Consider the following 14,482-nt stretch of genomic DNA (forward strand, 5'->3'; position numbering starts at 1 on the left):
CTGTGAGGCTCACTCTGTAGAGCCTGGTCTACAGAGTGAGTTCCAGGACAGGCTCCAAAGATACTCAGAGAAACTCTGTCTTTAAAAAGCAAAACAAAAACCAAACAAACAAAATAAAACAAAATCAAGACGCTGAGAGTGATGAATACTTGTGCTAGCCTCACTGTCTCCATTTAGACAGCCTAGGAAACAGCACTACCCACAGGGCATGGCTTCCCACCTCCATGAGCCCAATCAAGATAATTCCCCACAAGAGTGCCCAGAGATCCATATCCCCAATGATTCTGGATCTCATAAAGTTGACAGTGTAGATTAACGATCACAGTGCTTATATATAGCATGTTGGCTACTAGAAACATATTCAATTTAATATGAGAATCGGAAGCAAACAAAAACTTAATTTTAAAATTTCAATTAGCCATAGAGAGCACATTTATTTCTAGGCTTCTTATCTACTGAATGAATGTGTACCATACTCTCTTAATTCAGTAGCTTTACAGTGTGTTTTAATATTGGAAGTATAAGCTCTCCAACTGTCTTCTTTTTCAAAACTGTGTTGACTATTCCCGATATCTTGTATTTCTAGATGTATTGTGGAATCTGCCTGCCCATTTCTCTCTCTCTCTCTCTCTCTCTCTCTCTCTCTCTCTCTCTCTCTCTCTCTGGTTTTTAAAGACAGGGTTTCTCTGTATTACTTTAGAGGTTGTTCTGGAACTCGCTCTGACCAAGCTGTCCTCGAACTCAGAGATTCGCCTGCCTCTGCCTCCCCAGTGCTGGGATTAAAGGCGTGCGCCACCAACGCCAACCCATTTCTCCAAGAAAGAAAGAAAGAAAGAAAGAAAGAAAGAAAGAAAGAAAGAGAGAGAGAGAGAGAGAGGGAGGGAGGGAGGGAGGGAGGAAGGGAGGGAGGGAGGAAGGGAGGGAGGAAAAGAAATGAAAAAGTAATAGAAATGTTGACAGACATTGAATTTGTAGATCCATTCAGAGAGTACTGTCATTTTAACAATCAAACCTTCTGATTTAGGGACACTAGGGGTTGTTTTAATCATGTAATTCCTTTCCACAGTTTTTTTGGGAGTTTTCAACTCTTGTGACTCTTTGTTGAACTATATTCCTAAGTACAGCTAGTCCCCCGATAACAGTGGTTTGGCTTATGATTCCTCAGTTTTGTAATGATGAAAACTAATGTGCACTCAGTAGAAACTGAGCCTCCTATTTGAATTTCTATTTTTTTATTTTCTGATGCTAACACTATGTGGCACCATAATCTCTTCCCATGAAGCTACAAACACATGCGGTCAGATGGGTAACAACCGATTGATGTGTTACAACATATTGCTGTGTTGCTAGGCTACCATGCTTGGTGGGTTAGGTGCTGTCCTAATTAGCTTAATTGTCACTGTGACACAGCATAGACTCATCTGAGAAGAAAGCCTTGATTGAGAAAGGTGGAGATGGGAGGGGAAAGAAAAAAGTAGCAGATTAATTTCGTTGAGATCCCATCTAGTTTAGAATTAGGAAGCATGACAGCAAGGTGGGAAGCCGAATGAGAGGAAGTCCAATTCTGAGGCAAGGCTTAGCTGGCTATTAACGCCAGATGCTCAGACAAACTCATCTCACCAAACCCAGGAGCAGGTAATTCCCTGGTGCCCATCAGTTGCCTCGATTAGTCTTCCCGACACTTAGATTTCTTTCTTTCTTTTTTTCTTCCTTTCGTTCTTTCTTTCTTTCTTTCCTTTCTTTCTTTTTGCAGATTTTTTTATTTGAATTAGAAACAAGACTGTTTTACATGACAATCCCAGTTCCCTTCTCCCTCCCATCCTCCCCTACCCCCCCCCAACTAAAACCCTACCTATCACATATCCTTTCTGCTCCCCCTGGATGGTGAGGCCTTCCATAGGGTGTCATCAGAATCTATCCTATCCTTTGGGATAGGGCCTAGGCCCACCCCCGTGCCGACACTTAGATTTCAACATAAACTATTTCTATTTGTTTACTCAACACACTCTGAGAGTTGCCTAAGCTGATAATACAATGAGTGTGTCTCCTTCTGTATTGCATGGGAACAAATCACACTGCATATAGTTTTCCTACTAAAGGACACTCGTGTTGTTTCTAGCTGGAGGCTGTTACGAGCAATGCTACCATGAACAGTAACTATTAGTAGACCAATGTACTTGCTTGGGTATGTAACTGATTTATAAGGGAACCAAGCATTTAGCTTTGACAGAAACTGCCAGAAATTTTCCCAAAGTGGTTAAACAAAGCGACACTTTGTCTAACAGTGTTTTACAGTTCCAGCTGGCCTACCTAACTCCAGCAGCTGCTGGTGTCAGTCCCCAGTTAGAGGAATTCTGGTGGGTATGCATCTTAAATGGCTTTAACTTTCATTTGCTTGGGTAAAAATGAGGCTAAAGAGCTGGAGAAATGGTTCAGTGCCTGAGAGCACTGGCTGCTCTTCTAGAGGAACCATGTTTGATTTCCCAGCATCCTCCTACCTCCATATTTCTCCCTACACGCCCCCTCCTCCTTCTCTCCCTGTCCCTGGGAGCACTTGCACCAGCAAGGTGGTCATCACCAGGCTAAAACCAAACAAAAATCGCAAATAAATAATAAAAAATGTAAAATCCTAGAACTGAAAGCCAAGCCTTGCCAGGAAAAAAAAAAAAAAAAAAAAAAAAAAAAAAAGGAACAGAACAAACACACCAATTAGAGAGATGCCAGAATTAAGTAATCTAATATACACTTTTCATTAAAATTTGTTTAAATGATAGAAAGGAAGGGAGAAGGGAAGGAAGAAATGAAGGAAGATAGAGAAATTCTTTCTCTGGTTCATCCACTCGACTCTTACCCCCTCCCACCGTTTGGTATTAGTCATCCATGAGATTCCGAAGAACAGGATAGGTGCCTAGTCACTTTTCAAGACACTATTAGTTGACAAACTTTGTGGCTATCCAAAGAGATTGAGCTGAGAAGGCTTGGCAGCAAGCTTCTTCATAAACATGGAGAGCCGTCCCGGGCTTTGCCACCTAGCCCTGTGCCTCTTCAACTCTCCCAATATCCCTTGCGTTCTGCCTTCTTCTCTGGTTATATATAACTGCCCCAAATGGCCACACACCCAGGCATGCTTTCTTAATCTCTGACTCACAGCTACTACTTTTGAAGAGTGACTAACTGAACCGAATGGCATGCCCCAGCAGGCCCTCTCACTACCACCTACACGAGGAGGCTAATTCAGTCTTCAGCAACCCCTTAGCTTACAGCCCCCTCTACTGCTTTCATTTGTCCCTAGCATATTTGTTGGGCATCTGATGACAGTCAGATAATGAGAAACTGACTCGGTTAGGGCACCTGTTACCTTCAAGTGCCACAGATAACGGGGGTGGCAAAAGGGGGGGGGGGAGCAATGTTGTACTGTAAGCCCATGTGTGAATTAGATGTGACTTATTTGGTAAGCAACAGGCATGATAAAAGACCCAGACCAGACCAACTACACATAAATGAATTGTAAACACTCAGTCTACCTTTTCCCCTTTCTTGTAGTGCTTTTTTTTTTTTAATATCCAAAGGCCAATAATTTTAGTGAAATATAATTTATCAACATTTTCTTTCATGGTTAGTGTTTTTAAGTTTTAGGAACTCTTTTTTTGTTTTGTTTTGTTTTTGTTTTTCGAGACAGGGTTTCTCTGTGTAGCTTTGGAGCTTATCCTGGCACTTGCTCTGGAGACGAGGCTGGCCTCGAACTCACAGAGATCCACCTGCCTCTGCCTCCCAAGTTCTGGGATTAAAGGCATGTGCCACCAATGCCCAGCTAAGTTTTAGGAACTCTTCATCTGTCTCAAAGTCATGAAGATATTGTCTTGTGTTCTCTCCAAGGAGTTGATGAACCGCTTCTATATTTCAGGTTTTTTTTCTTTGTCTCGGGGATCAAACCCAAGGCCTGGAGCATGTAAACATGGCTCTGTTCCAAACCCTCACCTTTAAATCTCAGGTCAGTGGTGAAATTAATTTGTACACATGGAGGACTTTCATTTTCCTGTAAATCTATCCACTCGGTGCAGCATACTTCACTACTACTATATTCTTTTCCACGTGAATTTCCAGGCTGCACAGTCAGAAAGCCTCTAGCCATATCATATGTGAGTCCATCTCTGTCCTTCTAGGGAAATTCCACTCTTGTCTTTATTGCTCAACCTTTATGCTAATCTTAAACTTGCAAACATCCTAATACACAATTTGTTTTAGAATTTCCTAAGCTATTCTTGTAGGAGAAACAAAGCCAAAAATGAAGTGCAGGTCTTATGGGTTATCATAACTGAATTATGAAAAAAAAAACAAAAGCCTTAATCAAGAGAATGCAAACCACACAAAGCCGACAAAATCTGCAAGATTGCATATGTTCAGAGTAGAAGCCTGTCAACTCCACACTGAAGATGACTTACCTGAGTAAGGTAGATAGTATCTTTTAATCTGAGTAAGGAATCTTTCCTTTGGGGGAGTATGAAATGAAGATTAGCCTGTTGAAGCATTTCATCGTTACCATTTACATGATGCTGCCGGTGAAAGAAAAAGTGGCTACCGTAAGACCAGTCTTCTTTAGTTGAGACCTTTCAAATAAATAAGAGTTATAGATCTTAGCGGTGAAACTACTTTTCTTATATGTTCCTGACAAACCTGGAAAGTGCTCTACAGATTGGGAAAGAACTGAAGGTTTGTTCTGTGACGGTAATTTCATACATTAAAAAAAAATCATTCTCCTTATTACTAATAAAGGGCTAACAAGGTAAAATCCACATTGGTAACAGTGGTCTGCTTTCACAGCTAGAAGATTACATTTTAGTTATTTCTCTTAAAGGCCTTCCCTAGCAAAATACAATTCTGTTTGTTAAGACACGGATCACCTGTATCTTCTTTCTGAGATAGGACCCCATGCAGTGCTCACACCCTGTAACACCTTAGCTTTATGCTGAGCTTCTGATTCTCCTGCCTCCCAAGTGCTGCGCTTACAAGCCCATGCCAGCAAACTGGCTTCACTGTGTGTACCTTGCACTGCCGTTTCCTTTACTTAGGTAAATTCTGTTTTTAGGTTTTTAAGAATTGAATAATGGGCTACAATTGATATTCTGTTTAAAATGTCATAGTTTTAAATAAAAACCAAATGCTATTACAATAGTAAATGCTTTAGAATTTGTTCATATTCCTTATCCAAGAACTGCCTAGGCCAGCAGTTCTCAACCTATGGGGGGCTGAACGACCTTTTCACAGGGGCTGACTAAGACCATCAGAAAACACAGATATTTACATTGTGATTCACAGCAATAGCAAAATTACAGTTATGAAGTAGCAATAAAAATAATTTTACGGGTAGGGGTCACCACAACATGAAGAACTATATTTAAAGGGTCACAGCATTAGGAAGGTTGAGAACCACTGGCCTAGACTAAAGAATGAGTTCCAGGCCAGCCTGGGCAACTAGCAAAATCCTGCCAAAAAAAATAAATAAATAAAAATGAATAAAAAATCTGAATATGCATCTCTCAACGGGAGCTATACAAATTGCAATAAGCACCTGAAGAAATGTTCAAAATAATCAGTCATCATCAAAGAAATGCAAATTTGATTAAAAAAAACTATATTTCCACAAAAAATGTTTTTCAAAACGAAAAAAGTATTGGAAAGGCTGCAGAAAAGGCCGGGAGGAAAGGGAATCTGTGCAGTCACTACAGAAAGCAATGCTGAGTGTTACAAGAGTCATTTCATGATTCAGCAGTGACCTTCACAGACTCGCACCCAGTAGGTCTGAAAATGCTCATTTAAAAACGGGCACACTAATGTTCACAACAGCTTTCTTTATGATATCCAAGAGCTGGAAATAGCATAGCTGTACATCAACAGACAAATGGATCAACAAATGTGGAAAATACATCCAACAGAACATAATCAGCAATAAGGAGTAATGACTCTAATGCAACATGTTAAGTTAAGCCTGTTATAACACCTCAAATGTATTATCCTAACCACATTAGTTGTGAAGAATACATAAACCTATAGACACAGACAGAGTAGTGGTGCTTAGGGCTGGAGACAGGGTCAGAAGACAGTGGACAATGACTGCTAAGGGGACCCTGGCACTCACTCTGTAGACCAGGCTGGCCACAAACTCACAGAGATCCACCTGCCTCTGCCTCCCAAGTACTGAGTGATGGAAATGTTGCAAAATCAGACTGTGGGGATGGTTGTACAAGTCTGTAAGCACAGTGGAGGCTAAGCTGTGCACATTAAATAAGTAGATTCTTTACTAAGAGATTGCATCTCGTTAAAGGTGTTTTAAAGAGAACACGCCCAACCCTACAATTAAATCTCTGGGTACAGAGTGTATATTCAGACTGAAAATCAGATATACCAACATGAAGAAAAAGCAGCAAGAGAGACGGAAGACAGACATGAAGGAGGAGGCAGAAGGAGAAAATAAAACTAGGTAACACAGACGAGGATTTGCTCACCCTGTTCTCTTCTAACGTGGTTAGGTAGCTAGTTCTGAATCGCTATAAATGATTAGTCTGTATACAAAGTATCAACTCAGGACCAGCAGGATGGCAGGTGGCGGGTGGGGGTGGGGTGGGGAATGTACTTGCTACCCAGCCTGACAGTTGGATCCCCAGACCCTCCCAAGGCAAGAGAGAACCAGCTCCTTCAAGTTGTCCTCTGATCACCACACACATGACAAGAGTAAACACTCATAATAAATAAACCAATAAATGTTTATCAACTAGAGTTGTTTCAGTGCCCAATTACGAGTCAAACTTAAGCTTCGGCATGTTTCCATTTAACATGGAAGTGTTCCTGAAGGCATACAATTAAAAACATACTGCAAAGTTACTCAATCAAAATGGCAATTATAAGATTCTAGCTCTCCAGATGTCAAAGAAGAGTTCTTTTCTTCCATCCTCTTCCTGAACTGTCAATTAAACAAAAGTGGCTCTCATCTGACTGTCTGAACCCACTGTCTACTGTTGTAAATCATGGAAAAATTGAGAGGCCAATGACTTACCTTTTCTAGTGTGCTAAATGAAGGCCAGGACTGGTAGCCATATTCGGATACTAATCGAGCTTTGGGGAAGACCTTCCAATCCCAGCAGTCACTGAGATAGTCATAAAAATGTATGTCTCCATAAAGGCTGCTGTCAGGGTCTTCAGAGATCCAGCCTTCTGCCACAGTTTTGGCCCCATTGGTAGGGCTGGATGCAATAAAAGGACGGCTCTTGTCTTCCTGGGCATAGAAATAAAGTCATTTTAAGGATAATACATTGATTTGGTTAGGTATAGACAACCTCTTTAAAAAAAAATACCATCGCCGGGCGTTGGTGGCACACGCCTTTAATCCCAGCACTCGGGAGGCAGAGGCAGGCGGAACTCTCTGAGTTCGAGGCCAGCCTGGTCTCCAGAGCGAGTGCCAGGATAGGCTCCAAAGCTACACAGAGAAACCCTGTCTCGAAAAAGCAACAAACAAACAAACAAACAAACAAACAAACAAACATCAATTCCTCGAAATGCCAAATAGCTGAGAGGAAATGCACAGCAGGGTGACCACTCTCTGTCAGCTCTGCTCTGCTCATCTTTGCTATCCTTCTCCCATTACAAGTGCCCAAGAACACGCCTCCTGAAACCTCTTCGCAATGTTTTCAGCCATGTTTTGCCTCCTTTCCTATCCCACAGACAGTGTATCGTCTCATGTTTCTCAACTTTGGTACAATTAACTTTTGGGTTAATACTGGACATGGACATGAATGGTCTGAGTCTCTTGTCATGAGGGACATTTAATAACATCTCTAGCTTATAACACCTGCCAGGTGGCATGAGTCCCTTCTGTTGGTATTCAGGCACCTGTACTGGTCTGTCCTTGGGGTTCTGACAGGATACACCCACAGCTGCAGCCACCAAGAGAACCACCTGTGCGCATTCACTATGTTCCCTTATTAAAAAAGACCCTGCCCACCTCCCATATCTCTCTCTCTCTCTCTCTCTCTCTCTCTCTCTCTCTCTCTCTCTCTCCATCCCCCTGTCTGTTCCTCTCTTTCACTCTCTCTCCCTCTCTCTTTCCCACTTTCCTCTCTCCTGCTGTTCCTGTCCCTGGAGGAGAATAATAATAAAAAAAAAAAACTGTCTGCCTGAACCTGTCAAATGGCATCTTTCTCTCTTGAGCTGCTTTTCTTAAATTACAACACTTTCACTAAGTGTCTTCAGCTGTGACAAATTTGCTCTAGGGACAACATTGCTGCATTTCAGGAACTCTGGGTTAAAAACAAAAACTATTGAGCCAGATACACTTGCATTTAAAACTCAACTCAGAATCTTCCTGGTTTGGGGCAGGTCTTAACCTTGGGAGTTTTATCTGTAAAATGAAGGAAATTCAAGATCATGATCTTAGGATGCTCATTTAGAACAAGATGAACCACTGGGAACTAATCATAACATTTATACCTTGAAGTAATTATTGCATAGCATTTAAGGAAATCTGTAAACATCATCATGACCTAGAATGAAGTCATCTGTGAAGTTTGAGACAAATAATCCTAAGAGTTAGTCCACTTTCTAACTCAATTCTATAAGTGAAAGAGTAGACATTAAGCAAATTGACAAAGGTTACATAGACAGAATTGTGAACCGTGGGCACTTCATCATTATACTGTTAAACAAAAAATCCCCAGACATTAAAATCAATCTCTTGCATTGATCAGATATGAAAAAAGCATTCTTAATTGATGAGCCTTTTCTCTAATGCCCACAGGGTGGCTCACAACCACCTGTAACTCTAGTTCCAGGGGATGCAATGCCTTCCACAGGCACTGGCCATGTATGTGGCACACATATATACATGCAAGCAAACATGCATAAAATAAAGATAAATCTTTTAAATATACACACAAAATCATCATTGACTAGACATGTAGATGTTACCTATCACATACTGTTTTTAAAAATACATTCCTTTTTCAAGTTGCTTCAGAAGATACCCAATATATGATTACAGACAAAATTGTAAAGATGGCCAAATTATTAATTTACTTAGTAAATATTAGAGTTTTTAAAACAATCTTTAGAAATGGTTACTGAAAAACAAAATAACTACCTTCCTTTCACCACAAAAAAAGAGGCCACTGTATTATTAACTAGTTCACAATAAATAGTGATGCAAAAAGAGCCACCATAGAGGATGATCCCTCAGCAACCACAACTTCCTTATTCCCAGGACCCTCACACCACGGGCCAAGATGTGCATACATGATACACACCAAAATTTGCATCTGCACATACAAGTACATCTACAGCTACAGACCTGGAGAGGTAGCATTCCATGAAAGTATCTGTCCTGGAGACTCAGGAAACAGTTGAGGATCCATACATGAATCCTAGAGTGTGTGATAACCTGTACTAGTAAGTACTGAGTATGTATGGAGAATCCCAAAGACAGATTATGAATACCCACGTGTAGGTTCCTATGCTAAAGCATTATATTGGAATGCTCTGACTTCAGGTGATGCTCCGAAGACTGCCTTAAAAGAGCCATACAATCTACTCCGCCAATATTGAGACCTATGCATTTCAAAAACACCCTCTTAAATTCTTCTGCACTAAAACCATTGCTTACTTGTAAGACAATCTCTCTGATGTTTCTCACATAGAGGTTTACGTAGTCCTTAAAGTAGGTTTCCAAGTCAAAGGATGTCTGAAACCAGTTCATCCTCAGTGCCACTTCGTTCTCATTATTGCCACTCCAAATAATGATGCAGGGGTGAGATTTGAGTCTCCTGATCTGAAATGTAAGAAAACATGAAATAACTTCCCCATACCTAACATAGAAGAACTCAAATCTATAATGATTAATAAAGTTACAATCACTGCATTTCCACATAGAAATTCTTGCCTACCTGATAATTCACAAAATGGGTACTCGTGTGCTACGGAAAGGCAATTTTAATAGTTCTCTGAAAGACAGGGGTGGGGGAGCTCAGTCATTTAAATACTTTCTATTTAAACATGAAGAGCTGAGTGTTGCGAGATATTTGATTACACTGTGTAAAGATAAGTCACTACGGTTGGTTTAATAAAAAGCTAAACAGCCAATAGCTGGGCAGGAGGTATACGTGGGACTTTTGGACAGAGAGAGTTCTGGGAAGAGGAAAGGGGGAGTCACTAGCCATACAAAGAGGAAGCAGGGCACACAGGAGGAGAGGTAAAAGCCATGAACCATGTGGCAGCACGTAGATGAATAGAAATGGGTTAATTTAAGTTATAAGAGCTAGTTAAAGAGCTCATGGACCCCAGACTGATAGCTGGGAAACCTATCCCAGCTATCAGCTATTTTTTTTTTCAGATTTTCAAGCAATATATTTTGATCATAGTCTTTACTCTCCCATAAACCCTTCCCCAGCACACACCCAACTTTGTTCTTTCTTTCTCTTAAGAAACACAAGACAAGATGTCAGTTAGGAGGCCTGGGCAATATATGGAGCCTCTGGTAGTAGATCAATATTTATCCCTAGCATACTAATGGACTTTGGGAGTCCACTCCACATAGAGGGATAGTCTCTCGGCCTAGACACATGGGGAAGGGCCTAGGCCCTGCTCCAAATGACATGACAGACTTTGAAGATTCCCCATGGAAGGCCTCACCCTCCCTGGGGAGCAGAAAGGGGATGGAATGGGGGTCTGTGGGGGGTAGGTATTTATTTGCTGAAGAAAACCACAGGAGCAGCAGGATCCGGGAAGTGATGGATGGGTGATTTGGACATGTCACACTGAGATGCCCATTAAACCTCTGATCACACCACCTCAATGGCAGTGCATGCTAGACCAAGGGATTCATCAGAGCCTGGAGGATTTGTCATCAACCTGGGAGTTGTCAGCAAGTAGGTGACACATGGTTACATCCATGACACTGGTGAACACTCGGGAAATCAATTACCAGACTACAGTTTTCCATAGGACTTAGTAGAAAACAACAAAAAGAAATGAGTGATTTAAGGGGGGGAGGGGAGTGGGGGAGTGGTGGCGGATGCCTTTAATCCCAGCACTCAGGAGATAAGAGGCAGGTGGATCTCTGTGAGTTCGAGACCAGCCTGGTCTACAGAGCTAGTTCCAGGACAGCCACAGAGAAACCCTGTCTCGAAAAACAAACAACAAAAAAAAAAAAAAAGAAAGAAAGAAAGGAAGGAAGGAAGGAAGGAAGGAAGGAAGGAAGGAAGGAGTGATTTAACAAAAAGAAAAATAAGATGCATGTATTTTTCTCTTCCTGGAGGTGTAATAATAACATACCTGGTAAGTAACTTCGGCTCTCACTGACTTCAGGAAGTTCTGCTCAACTGGATAAAGGGCACAGGCAAACATAAAGTCCTGCCACACCTATCAATCAAAAGAACAGGCAACGTCATCCCATAGAAAGCCCTGATTTCATTCTCACTCGGGGAGTATCTCTCACAAGAAAACACAAGTTCTCCTGCAAATGCGCACACCTGAGCGTCTCTTTACAGTGTGCCCACACACAGAAGGACTTTCCAGCGTTGCACAAAAAATGTTTTGAAACCCTAGAGAACGCTAAGTAAGCAGGGAAGATGAGAGAGGAAGGAAGTGTCAATAAAGGAAATAATGAGAGAGCAGGGAAAATGAAGCCTTAGGCGCCTCCTCATTTCCTTATTCTTTCTCATTTCACCAGCCATTGAGAGATGAGAAATACACCAGACTCTTCAAATTTGAATTTGTTTAGAAAGGGTTTAACTTTTCTTGCAGACAGAAAGATCACTAGATGACCACTTTAATAATGAGACCATGAGGTCCTTTCCGAGGACCTGGGTGGATGGGTACTCAAAGCAAAGCCCAAGCAGCCCGCCTTCCTGCCAGTCTTGATTCTATCATACGCAAACAGTGAACTTTTGAGCAAGGCATATACCCTCTTCGTGGGCCAGTTTTACACTCTGTAAGTGGGACAGAGAACAAAAGTAACCGTGTCATGAAGGCATTAAAAAATAATACAACAAATAAAAATGAGAAAAATAGCCCTAAGGAAAATGCCTGCCATTCAATGAACAGTGTAGCCTGGGGTTGCCATCGTGATGATACACAGCCTATCACTGTCCCTGTGATTCCAACTCTCCTCTGGCACTCTGTATATCTGATAACTGTATTTCCAGGACCAAAAATATACACAACTGTCCCTCAGTATCCATGAGTTTTGCATCCAAAGATTCAACTATGGATCAAAAAAATATACAGAATATCTGATTCCCTCATCTAGCCTCCAAGGGCACCAAGCATGCACATGGCACACACACACATAGACATTCATATATACAGTGTGTGTGTGTGTGTGTGTGTGTGTGTGTGTAATGTATCACGTTATACACGTGGAAGGATGTGTGTACTTTTGTGTGAGCATTCCATTTCCTTATGTGAGAGGTTTAGGTATCTGGGAACCGCATGTCCACAGGGCTCCTGGTCAGTTCTTCAGAGATAATGAGGGGTGGAGACATATCTCCTGCTAAGTCCTCCTCATAGCAAAATTTGCATTCTAAGAACATCTTTTCTTTGGTTAATTTTATTATTTTTGTTTCTCTCCAGAGTTCATCAGAGCTCTTTACGTTACTTGATATCTTATTTTATTATATATACCTACATATCACAAGAAAATTTATGAAGTGGAGATAGACATTTTATTAGGTATAACTCATATATGATAGCTATTATTTTCAAACAGTAGGAAATTCTGATAATTGTTAGCAACTGTAGCTCTTTTATTCCTTGTTCAAAATCAATAAATAAGTCAACATGGGTAATAAGGAACCCACAAATAGGGAACATGGTTCCTTGCTCTAAGCAAGGTACTAAGGGACAACGATATCAGAACTTCAGAGTCTCCTACAGATGCATCAAGACGGAATCTCATACTCACCATTATCCCAAGTTCATTGCAGAGTTCATAGAATTCATCTCGCTCATAAACACCTCCTCCCCACACCCGAAGAGTGTTCATGTTGGCATCCACAACAGACTGCAAAAGGAGCTGCAACCTGAGAAGGGATAGCAAGCGCAAACACTAATTCAGAAAGGGAGCGGGGGTGGACATTACAAAATATTTCACCTCTGCTAAGGGAAAAAGCCACTTGAAAATCAAAATGATTTTTGCTTTAATCAATGCCAAAAAACTGAGGTAAAATAAGACAGAGACTAGTTGTAACCACATTAAAGCCAATAGGCTGAAAAAACAACAACAACAACAAAGTATGCATGATTCCTGCATTATGTAAGTTGTTAGCAACCTTATATTATTTCTTACATTATTTTTTGTTCTATATTTTGTCATGTAGAAAAATGCAGTGCAGGGCTTAGAAAGTAAAGTACTTGCCCCACAAGCATGTGGACCTTGATTTGACTCTAAACATTCATGTAAGAAGCAGAATGCATAGGTTCATGCCTGTAATTGTGGCTGGTTAGTAAGTCCAGGTTCGGTGAAAGACTCTGTCTCAAAAAGTTGGATGGAAAGTGATGAGCAAGAGCCGACCTCAACCTCTAGCCCCCACTTGTATGCACATTCACTGAACATGTACACACATGCACACACAAAAGAAAAGGACCGCATAAACACTCCACATACATAAATGTATATCAAATTTTAAGTTCTGTTTTCAAAACTGTCAAAGGACACTTGTAGTTATCTTCCAGATAAGGAACTTTCATGTTTTTGCTTTGTTTTATAAGTTTTATTGTGTATATATTTAAGGTATATGGCATGGTGTGGTAGGATAGCTGTAGATAGTAGCAAGGTTACTACTGAAGTGAATTCACAGAGCCATCATTTTGAATTATCTATCTCCCTTTGGTTTTGTCCATAGGAAAAATTTGTGACCCAGAATCCTCGTGTCTTCACACTGTCCTTCTGGTCTTCAGACTTTCTCCAGACATACTGACTACTTTGTGTGCTGCTATGTTTCTACATTTTCCCCTCCCACCAATGTGTTTTTAGTTCTTCAGTGAAGTGGAAAAGGGGCTGCTGGGTAAAGTGTTCGCTGAGCAGGCGTAAGAACCTACGTTCAAATTCTCAGAACCGCACAGAGCTGGCTTCTACAGCACACAACTGTAATCCCAGGGCTCCTACGGCAACACAGGAGGTGGAACCAGAATCCCTAGAAGCTCATGGACCACACAGCCTGTCACACACAGTGGTGAACAGTGTAGGTATCCTATCTCAAGTAATATGGACCATGAGGAATGGCATCCAACGTTGTCCTCTGTGATCCAAGCCAAGTTATCAGAGAGGAGGGAGCCTCAATAAGAAAATGTCTCCATAAGATGGGAGGCTGTAGGGCATTTACTTAATTAGTGATTCCTGGGGGAGGGCCCAGCCCATGGTGGGTGGTGCCATCCCTGGGCTGGTGGTCCTGGGTGCTGTAAGAAAGCAGGCTAAGCAAGACATAGAGAGCAAGCCAGT

The 14,482-nt window shown here is 41.3% G+C and overlaps 1 protein-coding gene across 3 annotated transcripts in view; it reads right to left on the minus strand.

Annotated features, from left to right (window-relative positions):
* Nucleotides 1–14,482, minus strand: part of LOC103159932 (beta-mannosidase) — an 81,234-nt gene that overhangs the window by 15,126 nt on the left and 51,626 nt on the right. For all 3 annotated transcript variants that reach the window (XM_035451587.1, XM_027395766.2, XM_027395765.2), the window contains exons 9-13: nucleotides 12,947–13,064; nucleotides 11,317–11,403; nucleotides 9,650–9,814; nucleotides 7,052–7,270; nucleotides 4,443–4,607 (exon numbers count right to left, since the gene is read on the minus strand). In XM_035451587.1, the coding sequence (XP_035307478.1) occupies nucleotides 4,443–4,607; nucleotides 7,052–7,270; nucleotides 9,650–9,814; nucleotides 11,317–11,403; nucleotides 12,947–13,064 (754 nt within the window). The remainder of the gene's footprint in view (nucleotides 1–4,442; nucleotides 4,608–7,051; nucleotides 7,271–9,649; nucleotides 9,815–11,316; nucleotides 11,404–12,946; nucleotides 13,065–14,482) is intronic.

Source organism: Cricetulus griseus, assembly GCF_003668045.3.
Source record: "Cricetulus griseus strain 17A/GY chromosome 1 unlocalized genomic scaffold, alternate assembly CriGri-PICRH-1.0 chr1_0, whole genome shotgun sequence".
Lineage (NCBI taxonomy): Eukaryota > Metazoa > Chordata > Mammalia > Rodentia > Cricetidae > Cricetulus > Cricetulus griseus.